Genomic DNA, 18,724 nt, shown 5'->3' with positions numbered 1-18,724 from the left:
GCCTGCCTGCCTGCCCCCCGGGCCTTCCGCGGGGGCTGGCACCTGCTGGGGGTTCTGGTTTTTACTTTTTTAATGTAAGTCTGAGTCTTTGTAATTATTGAATCGTGAGAACATTTTTGAACAATTTACCTGTCAATAAAGCAGAAGACGGCAGTTTTAAAGTTCTCGGTGGTTTGTCTGAATGCACTTGCAGTCAGCTGCTGCCTGGGGCCGCCAGCACCGGAAGGCATGCCTGTGCTGGAAGAACCAGCTGGCCTTGCAGTGGTGGGGGGCGGAGTCCACACGGCAGGGCCTGGAGGCCAGGACCTCTCGCCTGCCCAGGTCCCAGGGGGCCTCCAGGGACGCCCTGCATTGGGGTGGGCTTCTGGCTGGAGGGAGGGTCTGTCTGGCCAGTGGCCCTGCTAGGCTTCAGAGAGAGAAAACAGGACTGGCCAACCATCCCCAGGAGGGGGAGCTCACGGGGAGGTTGGGTGGGTACATGGCACTCAGGGGCTCTGGGGACCCAGGAGCCTGTGGCGGGCTGGGTACACTGTTTGACCCACAGTAAGCTCTTGGTGACATGTGGGCAGGGGGCGCTGAGGATGGGCAGGATGCAGAGAGCTGGCACGCAGTTCCTGGGGAGCGTCCCGGGCCCCCTGCAGCTCCACCAGTCAGCGCGGCCAGTGGGCCCGCCACTGCCCCAGGGGGAGCAGGAGCCCCGCGAACCGCCTCCCCCCATCCCTACACAAGGCACAGGCAGACGCCCCCGAGGCAACGTCCAGCGCCTAGAAAATGCAAGTGCAGGCCCACAGTGAGCAGGTGGTGGGCAGTGGGGTATTGCCCCCCACCCTGCCCCACCCACCCGGACGTCTGCCCCACAGGAGCACGTTTCCGGCCTGAAACACAGGTGCACAAGTGTGAGCCGTTTTTAAATGAAATACTAGCTATTGTAATAGCACCAAGAGTAACCACCGCCCACGAAGTGGGCGAGCTTCACAAGGTGCTGGCCACGGAGCACAGAGCGATGGGGGCGTAAGAGTGAATTCACCGTCAGAAGGTCGCGGGCAGTCACCCTGGGGGCGGTGTTCCCAATGCTGAGCACGAAGGTGTCTCCCCGACAGTTCAAGCTGGTCACGCTGTCCATACACTCTCATACACACATCACTGTCCCAATGCCGGCCCGTCATTACCTACCAAGTCAGGGTCCTACCCAGAGCGGCTCAGCCCTCACCCACCGCGGACCTCAGCCGCCCGCAGGAGCGGGGCGCGGGCCAGTCCTGGCCTCAAGGCCTCCAACACCAAAGAGCCCCCTCCCGGCAGGACACACGCTGGCGTGCTGCCACTCGCGAACACAGCGAGCGGGCAGCTCTGCCCCCGCCTGCAGAGGGGACAGACCCACTGTGCCGCTGGGCTAGCCCGCTGGGCACCCTAGCCCCGCGGAAGTCCAGGCCCAACTGTCTGGCCCCGGCGCAGCCCACGCAACCTGGGCCTGAGCAGCTGGCAGCCGGCTCCGCCACCGTCTTCGGCGCAGCTCCCGACCCCTCCTCCCCTAGTAAGGGCTTCTTTCTGGGCTCCTCCAGAACACGGTAAGCCGTCCTGGCTCTGGGAGGGCCTTCTCAGGCCGGAAGCCTCGGGCCGCCCCAGCCTACAGGCAGCACCCAGGACTGCCCTGGGTGGCTAGGCGCCAGCGGGCACAGGCTCTGAGGACCACCCTTCACCATCCGACCTGGCCCTCCCAGCTCCGACCAGGCAGGGGCAGACGGGCGTATGATATGCGCGAGGTGTCCGCGCTGACATCAGATGCAAGAATTCGCTTTATTGGGCTAGGCCAGCAGAAGGTGGGGGATCCCGCGGGGCCCGCGATGCCCCCTGGATGGGGCTGGGGTCGGGGTGCGACAGGCCGGTCACGCGGCCGCTCAGGCCTCGGCCTCCGCTTCGCCAAACAGCGGATTAAGGAAGTAGCTGCGGCTGGAGCTCCTTTGGTCCGACTTCGGGGTCGGGAGCTGCGGAAGCGCAGAGTCAGGGTGCCCGATCGCGAAGAGGTCCCGCACCCCCGACCCCGGGCGCCCCTCACCGCCTCCGCGGAGTCCGCCGCGTAGAACACCGGATTGTGGAAGCCCAGAGGCGCCCCGGCCCGCGCGGTGGCCGCCTCGTCGCGCCTCCTCCACCTGGAGCAGGGACGCGTGTGAGCCCGACACACCCGATCCCGGAACCCCCGCCCCGCGTACCGGAGCCCCGAGCCCCGCGAACCTGAGCCTCCCCTCGCGGCGCAGCAGCAGCGTCCCCGCCAGCAGCGCCAGCAGCACCAGCAGCCCGGCGGCCACCAAGCCGCCCGCCAGCCCCGCGCGCGCCGGCGCGTTCAGCCCCGCCGCCGAGCCGCCCCAGACAGGCGCGCCCGACTCTCGAGCAGTCGCCGAGAGGATTCCGAGGGCCTCGCCTGCAACGGAGGACGCCGGCTCAGAATCCCGGGGCGGGACGAGACCGGGGCGGGAACTGGGAAAGGGGCGCCGCGGTTACCGTGCTCCGCGATGTCCTCCAGGAGGGCCCGGGCCAGGCGCCCCGCGCCGCCGGTCTCGGGCCCGGCCTCCACCAGCACCACCTGGATCTCCGTGTCCGCCTTCGCACCTGAGGCTTCGCGGAGCCCGGGCGGGCGCGGGACCTTGGACACGGCCACTTGCAGCCCTTGGTACTGGGGCTAGAGAGGGGAACAGAGTTGGCCCAGGGACTCCGTCCCTCGGACCTGAGGGGACGAAGCGGGCAGGGACAAGCGCTTTGCAGGCGGAGAGCGAACGCATCAAGGAGGAGGCGGAGGGGGTGCTCCCCGACCCCGGCGGCGGAAGGGTGGGGGCCGGGCTGGGGGCGCGGCCGCAGTACCAGAGCCAGGAAGGCGTGCAGCAGCCGCGCCCGGTACCGCTGCAGGTCAAAGGCAGGGCCGTGGGTCAGCGAAACGACAGCTCCTGCAGCAGGAAGGGAAGAAGGAGTCAGCCCCGCAGGTCCGAGCCCTGCAGGGAAACTGAGGCTGGGGCGAGGCCGGGTGGCCGCGCCACCCCAGCTCTGAAGGGCGCGGCGGGGCGCTCACCGCAGAGGTCGCAGCATTGCCCTTCGGGCCGGAGGGGCTCCAAGCAGGCGGCCTGGGGGCAGCCGCCACCCAGGGGTTGAAGCAGCGCGGCGCAGATCCACGGCTGCGCCTGCAAACGGGGAGCTAGGGTGAGGGCGAGGGGCAGACCGGGAGAGAGCGCCGCGCGCCCGGGGAGAGAGCGGGGCGAGACGGCGGGGCGCGGCGGCACAGCCCCGACCTCCCGCCACTCCAGCCGCCCCGCGGCGGGCCGCCCTCACCTCGGCGTTGCCGCAGACGCAGCCCGACGGGTCCGTGCAGGCCTCGGGGTCCACGCTCAGAGCGCCCGGCCCGTGGAAGCGCAGCCGGCCCGCGCGGGACGCCAGGAAAGCCGCCAGGTCTTCCTCGCGCGCGAACGTCTGCAGGTGGCCCGGCGAGCCCGGGAACCGGCCGGAGCACGAGACCGCGTCTGAGCGCCCGGAACCGACCAGGCTAGCAGGGTAGGAGGCGCTCCGGGGAGACCCGCGCCCGCCCCCCGCGCGCGCGCCCCACCTGGCCCAGCGCCTGGACGCTGCGGACGCGCACGGTGCCGGCGCCCGGGCCCAGGCCCACCCGGAAGGAGGCGTCGAACGGAAAGACGACGTCGTCGTGGAGGCAGGGCACGCGCTCGGCGTCCACGGAGAAGAGGCCGCGCGCCGCGTCCCCGGGGCGCCACAGGAGCGGGTCGAGCCACAGGAAGCGGTCGGGGTCGAGGAAGCGCGCGCGGGCGCCTGGGCGAGCGCGCGACCCTGAGCTCCGCCGGGAACGCGCCCTCCCGGCCGGCCCCGCCCGCGGCCGCGCCCCCCTGACTCCGCGCCCCCTGGCGCGACCCCCTCACCTGTGCCACAGTCCGGGCGCGAGCCGGCGTCCGTTGCGCCGAATCCAGCTCCCGAGGCCAGGACGAATTCCCCGTCCAGCGGCAAGAGCTGCGGGAAGCACAGGCTGAGGCGGCGGGTGGGCACTGGAGGGTCCGGCTGTGCGCCCACCCCCGAGCCCCGTCCCCGTGGGCGGGAGAGTCTAGGCCGCAGACTGGGCCGCTGAGGTCCGCTGGGCCGAGGGAGGGGGTAGTTTGCGGCAGCGTGGCTCTCGTCAGGGCCGCCGTGCCCCACGAGAAACTACAATTCAAGGGCCCGTCGGCTCCACGAAGCCAAGCCGCCGGGGCCCCTGGAGCAGCCCTGACCGTGAGGGAGGGCAGCGGGGCGGCTGGGGAAGCGGGAACCGGGGCGGTGGGGCCGTGGAGCCGCGCGCCTCCCCCTAGCGCGGGCAGCTCCTTCTCCACAGACGCCCAGGACTCGGGTGTCAGAGGCCGCGTGAAGGCTCGGAGGGGGGCACCGCCCGCCCTCCCCCGCTGCCCCACGCCCAGCCCGGGGACCCCACCCCACCGTGGGGTCGGGGCGGACGGTGAGGGCGGGACCGGGGGGCTGCTCAGTGTGGGGGTCCCCGACGCTTAACACCTCGGGGGAGAGGCCCCAGCTTGCTCCACAGGGTCTGCTCTTCAGTCCCCCAGGCACTGGGCCTGCTCGGCAGGCTGACGCCGGGCAGAGTGGAGGTCACGGGCCAGCCTCGTCCGCGGCTGGGGGTGAGTCCCGTGCCAGCCAGGCAGAGCCCCCCGCAGGCACCAGGGCCGAATCCTGGGGACCGAGGGGCGCAGGCGCCGCGGGAGGGGCGGTGGGTGTCCGCAGTGACGCTCCAACAAGAACTTGGTTTTCAACGCAACCAAAGGGGGGAGTGTAAATAATACACGATGAATGCCGTAGTTGAAAGACAGCAGGAAGGGGCCGAGAGAGAGAAACCAGGCGCGGGCGGCGGGAGCTCGACAGGCGCACCAGCATTCAGATACGAGGGCAGGGCGCGTCCGAAGAGACAGTGAAGAGGAATTCTCCGCATCTGACCAAAGCTGGGAAACCTCGGGTTGAAAGGTCTCACTGGGGACTTCCCTGGCAGTCCAGTGGTTAAGCCTGCTTCCAATATAGGGGCTGGGGTCCAGTCCCTGGTCAAGGAACTAACACACAGCACTGCCAATTATGTATGTGAAAAAGAAAAATATTTTAAAAAGGAAAGGTCTCATTGAATGCCAAATAAGGAAAATCACAGAATGCTATGTCTGTGACCATCAAAGACAAAGAGAACGCCGTAAGAGCGGCAGAGGGAGAGAAATCACCCAGGAAGGAAAAACATTCAAGGATTGGGTTTCTCAGCAATGACGCATGCAGACAGCAGAACAGGCTGCCTGAAGACATCTGCCCTGGACATGGCTCTGCCCCCCAGAATAGTGTGTCAGATATTGAAGGATAATAAAATGATAAAGACTTCAGAAGATTGCCACACAGAGACCTACCCTGAAAACATGCTTGGAGGAAGTAAGGAAAGAATCTAGATGCTAAGAAAAGAAATGGGAACGAGGGTGATGAAATACTTTTGTGAAATACTTTAATGATGAAATAACAAAAATACTTATTGCTGTCTCTTAATAAATGTTTAAATCAAGGACTAAAATGTGATGGGGAGGGAGAGACCGCAAGGTCATGGGCATACAGTAAAGACCTCACTTGTTCAAGGGAAAATACAGATACTGAAAAGGTTAACAAATCAGTAAGACTGCCAAAAACCTAGATGAAATATACCAATTTCTAGGAAAGTTTAAAATATCAAAATTGATGCAAGAGGCAATAGGGAATTTGAACTGACAAGTAAGCATTAAAGAATTTTAAATGTCAGTCAAAGACCTCCTATTCCCCAAATTCCCAGTCCAACCAAGGATTTTATAGGTGAGCTCTGCTAAACCTCCAAGGAAAACTTAATTTCTTCTTCCCGAAGTTGTTTTGGAAAACAGAAAAAGAGTGAAAAATCACCAGTCCATTTTATGAGGCCACTGTAATCTTCATTCCAAAACCAAATGATGGCACTTCCCTGGTGGTACAGTGGATAAGAATCCACCTGCCAATGCAGGGAACACAGGTTCAATTCCTGGTTGGGGGAGATTCCACATGCCACAGAGCAACTAAGCCCATGCACCACAGCCTGTGCTCCACAGCCTGAAGCCTGTGCTCCACAAGAGAAGCCACTGCAACAAGCCCATGCGCCACAAAGAGGAGGAGCCCCCCCCCTTGCAACGAGAGAAAGTCCACTCGGCAACAAAGACCCACGGCAACCAACAATAAATAAACCCAAACCAAATGAACGACAAAGTGAAAAAAAATTATAGGCTCAGCTGACTTACAACAAAAATGTGAGGATTCTGAATAAAATATTAGCTGATTGGATCCAATAACGTATCACGTCCCAAGAACGCAGGAAGGAGGAAGGATGAGAAAAGCCCCCATCCCACGTTCTCCGCAGCGTGTATGACGGTGTCCCAGCAGATGGCGGTGGAGAGTCTTGTGCCACCAAAACCAGCGTGACAAGGAAGGCAAGTGTCGAAGAGGCGCGCTTAGACCTGCACCTGAAGGAAGGTGCCAGGAAGGCGTCCGTCTCACAAGGACGGTTCTGCCTCAGAAAACCCAATTAATAGGCTACAGGAGGGGGGGCTACATCTCAGTCAATGTAAGAAAAAAAACAACTGGGAAGTTCAACAACCCATTTATGATTTTTCAAAAAGCTGCCCACCAAGTAGCAATAGATTAGAATTTCCACAATTAAAGTTATCTGCAAAACCCTACAGCAAACATTACACACAGTGGAGAACCTCGACGTGTCTTCTCTTTTATGCTGGAACAAGACAAGAATGCCTGTTTTTGTCACTTTTGTTTAACATAGGGGTAGATGTCCTGGACAATGATATAAGGAAAGAAAAAGAAATAAAAGGAGTTGGGACTGACTGGAAAGGAAGAGGAACAATGGTCATTATTTACAAAGATAACCACCTAGACAATATCATTCTTAAAAATAGAGCACCATTCACAATAGGAACCAAACTATATAAAGGATTTATAAATTAGTCACTACTACACAAAACCTCAACAAAGGTCCGCTTGGTCAAGGCTATGGTTTTTCCAGTGGTCATGTATGGATGTGAGAGTTGGACTGTGAAGAAAGCTAAGCGCTGAAAAATTGATGCTTTTGAACTGTGGTGTTGGAGAAGACTCTTGAGAGTCCGTTGGACTGCAAGGAGATCCAACCCGTCCATCCTAAAGCAGATCAGTGCTGGGTGTTCATTGGAAGGACTGATGCTGAAGCTGAAACTCCAGTACTTTGGCCACCTCATGCGAAGAGCTGACTCATTGGAAAAGACCCTGATGCTGGGAGGGATTGGGGGCAGGAGGAGAAGGGGACGACAGAGGATGGGATGGTTGGATAGCATCACCGACTTGATGGGCATGAGTTTGAGTAAACTCTGGGAGTTGGTGATGGACAGGGAGGCCTGGCGTGCTGCAATTCATGGGGTCGCAAAGAGTCGGACACGACTGAGCGACTGAACTGAACTGAACACAAAACCTCTATGTGCACCATTTTAAGACTCTAGTAAAGAGTTCTATGGCCAATGACCTGAAATATTTGAAGAGAAAATCCATGCTCTCAAGTGGATGACTTGCATATATAAAGTTGTCATTCCCAATCAAATTCCAGGGTTTGGGTGGTGGTGGTGTTACCTGATAAACCTACTCCATGATTTCTCTGCAACAGTCAGATCCACAAAGAACTAGTCAGCCTTGAACCAGAGGGTGAAGAAGGCACAGGGTGGGTGGTTTCCACCTGGGTCCTCTGAGGGTTGACCTCTCAGAGTGGAGGAGAGGCAGGGGAAATTGACCCGGTGGGTTTTAAGACAACTCACAGAGCCTCAGAGTGGGGGCACTGTGGTGCTGGCAGGAGAACAGGCAGAAAGATCAAAGGAACTGCAGGCAAAATCCCCACCACACCTTGGGCAGCTGGCGAACAGTGACCCCAGTGCCGCAGAGCAAGGGGAAAGGCTGGTGGCTGGAGGAGGACATCAGAAACCAGGCTTGATCCAAGGAGGAGAATACAGCTGGTTCCCTAGTTAGTGTCCGACTCAGACAGGTGCCCCTGATGGGAAAACCATGACCGGACAGACATAATCTAAGGTTGATTATGGTTGTGACTGAGAAGCAGGGAAGAGGTGCTTAAACAAAACACGGAAAACACAGGTATAAAGCAACTGATCTTGCATCTGATAGATTGATAACGGGGGTTTCTTATCAGCAAAGGGAAACACAGGCAAAAGTCCATAGTGAGAAGACATTTGCAGTAACTCGACAATTAATGGGTAGAAAATAATAGATTCCTGGGCAATCTGCCCAGAAATGGGAGGGGAGGTGTTCAGGAAGAGAAAAATCCCAGGGAGAGAAGTTCCAAACCAAAGTGAAAAGTGAAAGTGCTGCTGACTAAGTTGTGTCTGACTGTTTGAGACCCCATGGACTGTAGCCCGTCAGGCTCTTCTGTCCATGGGATTCTCCAGGCAAGAATACTGGAGTGGGTTGCCATTTCCGCCTCCAGTGGATCTTCCTGACCCAGGGATTGAACCCTGGTCTCTTGGATTGCAAGCAGATTCTTTACCGTCTGAGCCACAGGGAAGAAATGCAAATTAAATACCTGAGCTGCTGTGTCTCCTAACAGGCGACATCTCAGCAGCTGGACTGGGGCCCCGCGGTGGGGCTGGAGGAGGGCCCTCAGACCACACTGGGTGCTTTCGGCCCCGTCTCTGTGCCCCTGGGCTGTTTCCAGCCAGGACCTCCAGGGGCTGCCCTCTCACGGCAGAGCATCGGCAGGGGAAGTGAGGGGGGCGCCCCACGGGGCTGTGCAAGGGGTACAGACGTGCGGGGACAAAGAGGAGGGCTGGCTGGGCCAGGGGAAGGAAAGGGCAGAAAGAGGGAGTGAAGAATGAATGAATGCATGACTGTTGTCTCTTTTGAGATCCCCAAGCACTCTCCAAGGAGATCATCAAGGCAACTAAGACAGCCAGAAGGGACCTCTAGGTCCCAGCACCCCCATCTCCAACTGGCTCCTCTATTCGTGGGTTCCCGCCAGTTCCAGGCGCCCCACCACCACCACCGCCTTCTCCAGGCCCCTGTCTGGTTGCCACGGTCACCAGGGCTGTGGGGGCTCCTGGGTGCAGCTATTGGGCCCCCCTCGCTGGCTCCGCCACTTCCTCCTCCCCCTCACTGCCCCCTCCACACCTTAGTCTTTGGGTTGGACGCGTGGGAAGGGCGTCTGGACCTGGGATCTATAGGAACTGGCACATCCTGCCCGAGGCCCCCTTCCCAGGCTGCAGGTGAGGGCTGGGGTCTCTAACTCTCCTGCCCTGTCCCCAGTGGGGCCAGACTCCCAGAATTGATGCCGCTTTCGAAAACCATCAATTAACCGAGCTGCCTCCAGGTGGTGCCTCCAGGTGGAAATAAGGCGCACCCAGACCCTGCATCTGGGCAGCAGAGTGAGTGGTGCCCAGGCCTCCTAGGCCACCGGCGGCCCCCACTCACCCATGAGGTCCAGTGGCCTCCGGGTGACGACCCCACCCTGGAACTCACACTGTGAATCAGTTTGAGAAAAAGGTCCCCTGAGTTCCGATGCACAGGCCAGGGAAAGGCTTTGGTGGGGCAGGGAGGTGGGCTTCCCTGGGGCAAATCTTAGCGAGGACAGACTCCTGGGCGACAGGGCCCAGAGGCAGGGGCAGGAGGGACAGAGGGTGCCCGCCACATCCCTTCTGAGGCTGGGCACAGCCTGGGCTGCAACTGTGGGACCAGTGTTCCCTCCCATGTGGTTCCCCACCCTTCCAGAAACCCCTCCACAGGCTAAGGGCCGGCGGATTGTAGGGTCCACCCCCCAAGTGGATGCCAGTCAGGAAGCAAGAAAGAGGCGTCAAGCTGACCAGGGCAGGTCCCGCGGGCCCCCTTCTGACCCGGGGTCCATTCCCAGCCCTGCTCACCATGTCTGAGATGCTGTGACCTTCTCGCACCAGGACCGACACCGTCTGCAGGCAGAAGGGACGTCAGCGAGTGCCCCCCTCACTGGGCTCCTGGGGCCTGGACCACGCGGACACCCCCCCACGGCCCCAGGAGTGGGGTCAGGCACCTTGTCCGCGGGGAACTCAACAGCAGCGCCTGCGCATGGGGTCCGGTTCTGGCTCCAGTTGGTGGCATCGTCAAAATTGGTGTTGGGAACCCAGACTTTGTCGGCGGCCTGAGTCAGGGCTGGGGAGGGGACGGCTGAGCACTGGGGTTCCCGCCCGGAACCCCCCGTGCCCAGGAAGGACGACCTTATCCAGAGAGACCTGGAGCTGGAGGGTCCAGGCGTGGGACCGGACCCTGCGGGAGCCTGGCCCCAGGCTCCCCAACTTCTACTGAATCTGCAGAGCCCGCTGAAACGCGCCTTCCTCAGGGACTCCGCCCCCCGCAGATCGCCTCCTCGCCCGCCCCCAGTTCACCCTGCCAGGATGGTGGCGACCACGGGACAGAGGCCGTCGGGGCAGGGAGGCCTCGGCCCAGTGGAAGGAACTGGGGGACGGGGCGGGGGGCGGGCGGCAGGCCGGTTGTGCCGGGGAGCTGCGTCTGGAGGGGTCGCCAGGGGCTCAGAGAGGGGCCCGGGGACCGGGCTGCAGTTCTTACAGCTCCGGGGCGTAGGGGGCCGCTCCGCGGACACGCCCCCGCCTAGGGGCCACGCGGGGGTCAGAGGCGCCCCGGGGCTGGGGGTTGGGGGGCGGGCGCGGCGGCGGCAGCTTCCGGCGGGGGGCGGGCGCGCCCGGCCGTCGCTCTGGCCCGGGGTCTCCGAGGAGCCCCCCGCTCGGCCCCGCGGGCGCTGCGCGAGGAGGGGCCCGGCGGCCGCCGGGTTTCACAGCCCATCACGCTCCCGCCGCGCGCCCCTCGGGGACAGGGGTCTCCGGGTGCGTCGGGCCCCCGGCGCACCCCCCCACTCCCTTACCCAACAGCTGCAGCCACAGCAGCGCCCGGCCCGGGGCGCCCATCCCGCCGGACTTCGGCGTCTCGGACCCTGAGACTTTGCCCCGCGGGGCCCACGTGACCGGGCGGGGTGGGGGCGGCCGGGAGGGTTACACGTTCACCTCCGACCCGCCCGCAGCGACTCCTGGGCCCCTCCCACACACCCAGCTCCAGGACCTGAGGACCTTGGGCGCTCAGAAAGGGGGCTTGTGGGGGACCACTTCCCAAGGAAACGGTGCGTTGGGGGCGGGGCGCCTCCCTGCCCCAGATGCAGCTGGCTGCACCCAGCTGCCTGCATTGGCCGGGTCCAGGCAAGGGCCCTCCTGCCTCCTAGGCTGGTGGACTGTGGATGGTGGCAGACGGCTGGTACCTGGTGTCCGGTGTGTGGAGGATGGTGGGCAGGTGACCCTGGATGCATGGTGAGTGGTGGATGGTATTGTGCTGGCTGCTGGATGGATGAGGAGGAATGGACTGATGGGAAATGGTGAGGGAATGAATGAGTGGACAGTAATGGAGTGATAGTGGGTGGAGAATGAGTGGTGTGTGATTGATGAGTGTTGGATGGTAGAGAGGCGCATGAATGACTAGATGGTGGCTGGTGGACAGATGCTCAATGGTTGGTGGTGAACAGATGTGAAGAGTGGCAGGTGAATGCAGATAGCTGTTCATGGGTGGTGGATGGCTAAATGGATGATCACAGACAGTGGATGGATGGATAGAGTAGATTGGAAGATAGGTGATGGATGGTAGATGGTCGCTGGATGAAGGATAGTGGAAGGGTGGACGGTAGAATGGTGATTGGATAAATGAATGGTTGGTGGGTGAAAAATAAACTGTCAGTGTTAAATGGATGTGTCTATGTATGGATGGCTTGTTGACCCGGATCAATTCAGTTCAGTTCAGTCGCTCAGTCGTGTCCAACTCTCTGCAACCCCATGGACTACAGCCAGGCCTTCCTGTCAATCACCAACTCCCAGAGTTTACTCAAACTCATGTCCATCGAGCCGGTGATGCCATCCAACCGTCTCATCCTCTGTCGTCCCCTTCTCCTCCCACCTTCAATCTTTCCCAGCATCAAGGTCTTTTCGGATGAGTCAATTCTTGGCATCAGGTGGCCAAAGTGTTGGAGTTTCAGCTTGAACATCAGTTCTTCCAATGAATATTCAGGACTGATTTCCTTTAGAATGGACTGGTTGGATCTCCTTGCAGTCCAAGGGGCTCTCAAGAGTCTTCTTCAACACCACAGTTCAAAAGCATCAGTTCTTTGGAGCTCAGCTTTCTCTATGGTCCAACTCTCACATCCATACATGATTACTAGAAAAACCATAGCTTTGACTAGACGGGCCTTTGTTGGCAAAGTAATGTCTGCTTTATAATATGCTGTCTAGGTTGGTCATAACTTGCCTTCCAAGGAGCGTCTTTTAATTTCATGGCTGCAGTCACCATCTGCAGTGATTTTGGAGCCCCCAAAAATAAAGTCTGACACTGTTTCCACTGTTTCCCCATCTATTTGCCATGAAGTGATAGGACCAGATGCCATGATCTTAGTTTTCTGAATGTTGAGCTTTAAGCCAACTTTTTCACTCTCCTCTTCCACTTTCATCAAGAGGCTCTTCAGTTCTTCTTCACTTTCTGCCGTAAGGGTGGTGTCATCTGCATATCTGAGGTTATTGATATTTCTCCCAGCAATCTTGACTCCACTTGTGCTTCATCCAGCCCAGCATTTCTCATGATGTACCCTGCATATAAGTTAAATAAGCAGGGTGACAATATATAGCCATGACATACTCCTTTCCCGATTTGGAAGCAGTCTGTTGTTACATGTCCAGTTCTAACTGTTGCTTCTTGACCTGCATACAGGTTTCTCAAGAGGCAAGTCAGGTGGTCTGGTATTCACATCTCTTTAAGAATTCTCCACAGTCTGCTGTGATCCACACAAAGGCTTTGGCATAGTCAGTAAAGCAGAAATAGATATTTTTCTGGAACTTTCTTGCTTTCTCGATGATCCAGCGGATGTTGGCAATTTGATCTCTGGTTCCTCTGCCTTTTCCAAATCCAGCTTGAACATCTGGAAGTTCTTGGTTCACGTACTGTTGAAGCCTGGCTTGGAGAATTTTGAGCATTACTTTGCTAGCGTGTGAAATGAGGGCAATTGTGTAGTAGTTTGAAGTTTCTTTGGCATTGACTTTCTTTGGGGTTGGAATGAAAACTGACCTTTTCCAGTCCTGTGGCCACTGCTGAGTTTTCCAAATTTGCTGACATATTGAGTGCAACACTTTCACAGAATCATCTTTTAGGAATTGAAATAGCTCAACTGGAATTCCATCACCTCTACTAGCTTTGTTCGTAGTGATGCTTCCTAAGGCCCACTTGACTTCGCATTCCAGGATGTCTGGCTCTAGGTGAGTGATCACACCATTGTGATTATCTGGGTCGTGAAGATCTTTTTTGTGTAGTTCTGTGTAATCTTACCACCTCTTCTTAATATCTTCTGCTTCTGTTACCTCCCTACCATATCTGTCCTTTATTGTGCCCATCTTTGCATAAAATGTTCCCTTGGTATCTCTAATTTTATTGAAGAGATCTCTAGTCTTTCCCATTCTTTTGTTTTCCTCTATTGCTTTGCATTGATTGCTGAGGAAGGCTTTCTTATCTCTCCTTGCTATTCTTTGGAACTCTGCATTCATGTGGGTATATCTTTCCTTTTCTCCTTTGCCTTTCATTTCTGTTCTATTCACAGCTATTTGTAAGGCCTCCTCAGACAACCATTTTGCCTTTTTACGTTTCTTTTTCTTGCGGATGGTCTTCATCACTGCCTCCTGTACAATGTCACGAACTTCCGTCCATAGTTCTTCAGGCACTCTGTCTATCAGATCTAATTCCTTGAATCTCTTTCTCTCTCTCGCTATATATATATATATAATCTATATGTATATATATAACCTATATAATAACATATATGATATATATATGATATATATACTGTACAGTATATAAAACAAAACATTATACATTGTATATGTATATAATAAATACATAAATGTATGTAATATATACACATATATACATATATTACATACATATTATATATTATATATCATATAGTATATAGTATATAGTATGTATTATTTATATATATCATATATTTATTATTTATCATATAATTATTATATATTATTTATTATATAATTATATATTATATATTATATAATATTATATATTGAATATTCAATATATTATATAAAATTTCATTTATATATATTTTCATAATATATTTTCATAAATATATAATTTCATTCCAATCCCCAATATATTATATATATTATATATAATTAATACATTATTATATATAATATATAATATATATTGAATATTTGATATATTAAATATATAATATAATATATAATAATATATATCATATAATTATATATTGTTATATAATATATATTATACATTATTTTATAATATAATGATATTATATTATATATAATATAATATAAATACATAATATAAATATGTAATATATATGTATACACATATGTAATACATGTATATGTACATATATGTAGTATATATGATATATATTATATATTATAAAATATATATATTATATATTTATATATTATATATGTTTTATATTATATTCTATATATAGTATAGAATATAATAAATATATTTGTAATATATAGAATATATATTTATATGTGTGTATTATACATATTATATAAATATATATTATATAATGTATAATATATATTATATAATATATAAATAATATAATATAGATTATATTGTATATTTTATACATATATAAACATATATTGTATATTTTATACATATATTAAAAAATATATATATATAATTCCTTCAAACAGTCACTTCCCCTGTATAGTGGGATTTGATTTAGGTCATACCTGAATGATGAAAAAAAGTTTGTGGATATTTTTATGGTGATAGGATGGAAATGGATGGTAAATGAGCTGAATGGTGGATGAATGAAATGATGGCAGATAAATGAATGGCAAGCGGGATGCAGGTGAATGAACCTGGGTGTTCAGTAGAACGGTGGTGGCTGGCTGGATGTGAACAGAGTGATGACCAGATATAAATGGGTGGGTGGGTGGACAGGTGAGCAGAGTGAATGAGTGCAGGGTGGGTGAATGGGTGGAGGATGGGGGATGTGGAAGATGATGGGATGGCAGAGAGGGAGTGGGTGGGCAGATGGATGGGGCTTGGTAAACTGGACGGCGGGTTTATGGGTGACCGGGTGGATGGTGAAGTGATTGTTAGGGGACGGGCTGTGAATGAATGGTGAGATGAATGGAGTGATCGCTGGATGGTGGGAGACCAACGCATGATGCCTGCTTGGTTGTGGTTGATGGACGGGAAAGGAACGGTGGGGCCCCTGGCTTCAGGATGCCCTGGTGGCTGATGAATTAAAATGCAAGACGGGTCAAAGGGCAGACTGTGGAGGTGGGTGTGTAGGCGGAGTGAAGGGGTGAAGGGCAGCCACTCCCCCGGGCCTGTCTCTAGGCCACCCTCACCTGCAGACCTTCTGTTCTGAGGGCTTTTCTCTCTGACTGGTCTCTGCTTCTGCCGGGCACAAGGTATTTCGTCCAAGGATGGAGCCCACCGCTGGGGGCACTCAGATCACTTTCTGCCATGGGACAGGGACTTCTCTGACTGGGAGGGAGGGAGCGAGCCCCCCAGCTTGTCCCACCCTTTCTCCTGGGTGGGATGGGGCACTCAGGAGCTCAGCGCTGCAGGATCTGCCTGGTGGGTTGGCCCCCAGTCCAGCCTGGGATAGGGAAAGTGGGTCTTTGCGGTCCTGAGTTTGACTTTGGTCACCTGTAGGGCTGACGGGAAGCTCCATCCTTCACAGCAGTCAAGACGGGCTTCCTGGAAGACGTGGTGTTAAAGCCAGACTGGAAGTATGAGGTCACAGCTGCAGTTCCAGGTCGGACTGAAAGGGGCAGAACAGGAGGAGCCGGAGCTGCTGGGCTCGGGGTAGGAGCGTCTGTTGCCCAACACGCCATCCTGAGCGGAGGCAGGATAGGGTCCAGATGTCGGAGGCCAGCCCGGAGAGGTGCCTACGGCGAGGCAGCAGGCAGGCACCGGCCCTGACCCAGAGCCTCCACAGGGTCCCCGGGATGACCCAGCAGCAAGGACGCGGCAAGGAGTGGCTGGACCACAGTGCGGGTGACCCGTGATCACCGGAAGCCTGCAGCTGCACAGGCCCCGGACACGCACACGCACAGAGGTGCGCACGTGCTTCCCGATTGGTCAGGACTCCAACGGAAGTGAGAAAAAACGCACATCTCGAGGAACTTCTTCCAGTAACTAGGGGGTTCACCGCGCAGCTGCTTCGGGCGCGGGAGGGTCCAGGGTCCCCGTGTCTGTCCGGCTGTGTCTTGGCTGGACTGCCCTCTGCGGTCACCTTCCCCAGGCAGAGCTGGAGCGCCCCTGCCCCGGTTAGGCCACAGCGCGCCCTCGGAGGGTCCGGGTTCCGGCTGAGCGCCAGTCCCGTGGCTGCAGCAGCCACTGCAGCGCCCCTTGGCTGAGGCCACCGCGAGCGACTGTCCTGCTGCCCCCAGGGTGGGGGTGGCCCCCTGCCCGCAGCTATGGTCCGCAGGCTGCCCCCGCACCGCGACTCCATGGGCACAGATCCACCCCCAGCCCAGTTCCCCAGCTCCGTCTCCCGCATTTTTGTCCTTGACTAGCTGTGTGACCTTGGGCGGATTCCTGCACCTCTCTGGGCCTTAGTGTCCCTCTGGAGGGCCCGAGGCTCCGGCTTGCACGGTTCGGTTCCTGGATCCGGGGGGGAGGGGTGAGGACGACCCCCATCTGCAGGGCCCCCTTCTCTCAGGTGTCCGCACAGGGCCACCCCCCGACCCTGGCCACACACACACCCACTGTCAGCGTCTGTCACTCACCGCTGCCCTGTGGGGCTCCCGGGGCTTTGTCACACTGCCGGGAACCGCCTGGAACACCAGACCTCCACGAAGGGGAGGGAAGGCTGGCCCTCCCCCAAGGCCGGCCCGGCACCTCCCAGGCCTTGCGGTCCGCTCAGTCCTGCCGGCCCAGGGCTTCTGAGCCCTGGGAAACTCCTCCTTGTGGCCTGCAGCCTCCCTCCAACCTCTGGGCCTCTCGGTGGGCGCTCCTTCATCCACACCTGGCTTGGCGCCAGGCCTGCAGGGGCAGGGCGTGTGCGAGCCCTCAGGCACGGTGGGAGGCAGGCCTCTGTGAGGAGGGGCACCTGGATGGAAACAGCAGGTGCAAAGGGCCTGAGGCAGCAGCGCACAGGGGTGGGCGGGGCGTGCTGGGGGCTGGGCTCCGCGGGCACGTGGGGGAGCGCGGGAGGGAGTGAACCAGGGTTTCCGCGGCTTGGAAGGGGCTGAGCTGGTCACCTGTCAGCCAGGGGGGCCGGAGGGCGGCTGGCGGCTCAGCCATGGCGGCGGGGGGCAGGCTCAGACGGAGGCTTGGACGCAGGCTGTGTCCGGTGTGAGTGCTGTGGGCCGGCGGGTCAGCTGGCCCGTTTCCTCCCCTGGCTGCAGAGCCAGGCAGCAGTGCCTGCTTACAGCCCCGGGGGGCAGGGGGGCGTGTGAAGGGCGCCCCGGGAGGGCCTAAGTCCTGGCCAGCCCGCCCCTTCTCCACCTGCGGATGCCGGGCAGACGACACCCGGGAGACTGCGCCCAGCGTGTCGCTGAGACCCCCACCTTGGGGAGGGTTCTGGCAAGGGTCAGTCAGGGGCCCCCTCCAGCGGGGGTAACCTTGTCGCCTGCCCCCGCGGCCTCTGTCTGGGGGGGTGGTCCGTCAGGGGAAACACCACGGGCCGCTGGGCCCAGGGGAGTCACCCCGGGGACCGGCCGGGCCGCGAGAAGCAAGTGGACCCAAGGGCCAACTACAGGTGACCAGGCTCCAAACTCGGCAGGGCGTCGGGGGCCCCCATGCCACGCCAAGGGTCCCTCCTGCCCCCATGCCATCTGTGGCGGGAGGACTCGCAGCTGAACGATGGAGCCCGCGTCCAGGCCGCCCACCCCGTCCAGCAGGCCGAGGTCGCCGGGAGGCGCTTCTGCCCAGGGGTGTGGGCCCCACTGAGGAGCGTGTCCCCCCTCCCCCGCGCCCCTGCCCTGGGTCTTGTGCGACCTCACGAATGTCTGGGAGCAGATGAAACAGCGGTGCCCGGAGCGGGGGCCCTGCCCGCAGCCCCGAACCCCCACCCGGGGTCAGCTGCCCTCTGGTCCTCAGATCCCGGGTCTCTGAGCTCTGCCCTCTGGGCGCGGGGTTTGGGCCCCTCACAGCTTCCCCTCAACCTCCAGCGTCTGATGGAGAGACCCAGGCTCCGGATGCGGCCCCCAGCCCGCCGGAGCTCTGCAGGGACACGGGACGCGGGCCGCCACCGGGGCAGCACTGATGCTGCATGGAGGGGGATGCAGAGGCCGTCAGTCCTCACCTGGAAGCACCCCCGCGAGGCCCCGGCGCCCCACAAGCCAGCCACGCAGAGACCGCAGAGCGCAGGGTGGGTTTGGGTGGCCACAAGGCTGTGCGGTGACGGACGGGAAGGGGTGGTGGGGAGGGCTGGGCGGAGCTGGGGCCTTCGCGCTGTGCCTGGGGTGCTGGAAGGCAGCCCCCACGCCTGCTGACTCGGGGGGAGCCTCGTGGGATGAGCAGGGCTTCCTGCGCCAGGGCTGGACCCCCCTGACCACCCGGGGAGGCTGGCCCTGTGGTGCTGGGCCTCCGTGAGTGAGCTGAGAAAGAAACCGAG

The 18,724-nt window shown here is 57.6% G+C and overlaps 1 protein-coding gene across 1 annotated transcript; it reads right to left on the bottom strand.

The window, feature by feature from the left end:
• Positions 1-1,775: 1,775 nt before the first annotated feature.
• On the bottom strand, positions 1,776-11,067 carry AMN (amnion associated transmembrane protein). The gene is made up of 12 exons (XM_043921332.1): positions 10,943-11,067; positions 10,097-10,215; positions 9,951-9,995; positions 3,912-3,999; positions 3,587-3,804; positions 3,316-3,453; positions 3,059-3,167; positions 2,854-2,936; positions 2,497-2,674; positions 2,230-2,416; positions 2,054-2,147; positions 1,776-1,982 (listed from the first exon to the last, which is right to left on the bottom strand). Exons 1-12 carry the CDS (start codon positions 10,983-10,985, stop codon positions 1,896-1,898), a joined length of 1,389 nt encoding a protein of 462 aa, XP_043777267.1. The 5' UTR covers positions 10,986-11,067; the 3' UTR covers positions 1,776-1,895.
• Positions 11,068-18,724: the final 7,657 nt, after the last annotated feature.

This window comes from Cervus elaphus, chromosome 13 (assembly GCF_910594005.1).
Source record: "Cervus elaphus chromosome 13, mCerEla1.1, whole genome shotgun sequence".
NCBI classification, from domain to species: domain Eukaryota; kingdom Metazoa; phylum Chordata; class Mammalia; order Artiodactyla; family Cervidae; genus Cervus; species Cervus elaphus.
The sequence above is the reverse complement of the archived record's forward strand: the minus strand, read 5'-3'. Positions and strand labels throughout refer to the sequence as shown.

Excerpts from the sequence above, each read along its gene's own strand:
- AMN (XM_043921332.1), bottom strand. The coding sequence starts at position 10,985 with ATGGGCGCCCCGGGCCGGGCGCTGCTGTGGCTGCAGCTGTTGG. Across the intron at positions 9,996-10,096 it reads TTGAGTTCCCCGCGGACAAG|ACGGTGTCGGTCCTGGTGCG; the intron begins GTGCCTGACCCC and ends TTCTGCCTGCAG. Across the intron at positions 4,000-9,950 it reads GTCACAGCATCTCAGACATG|CTCTTGCCGCTGGACGGGGA; the intron begins GTGAGCAGGGCT and ends TGCTTCCCGCAG.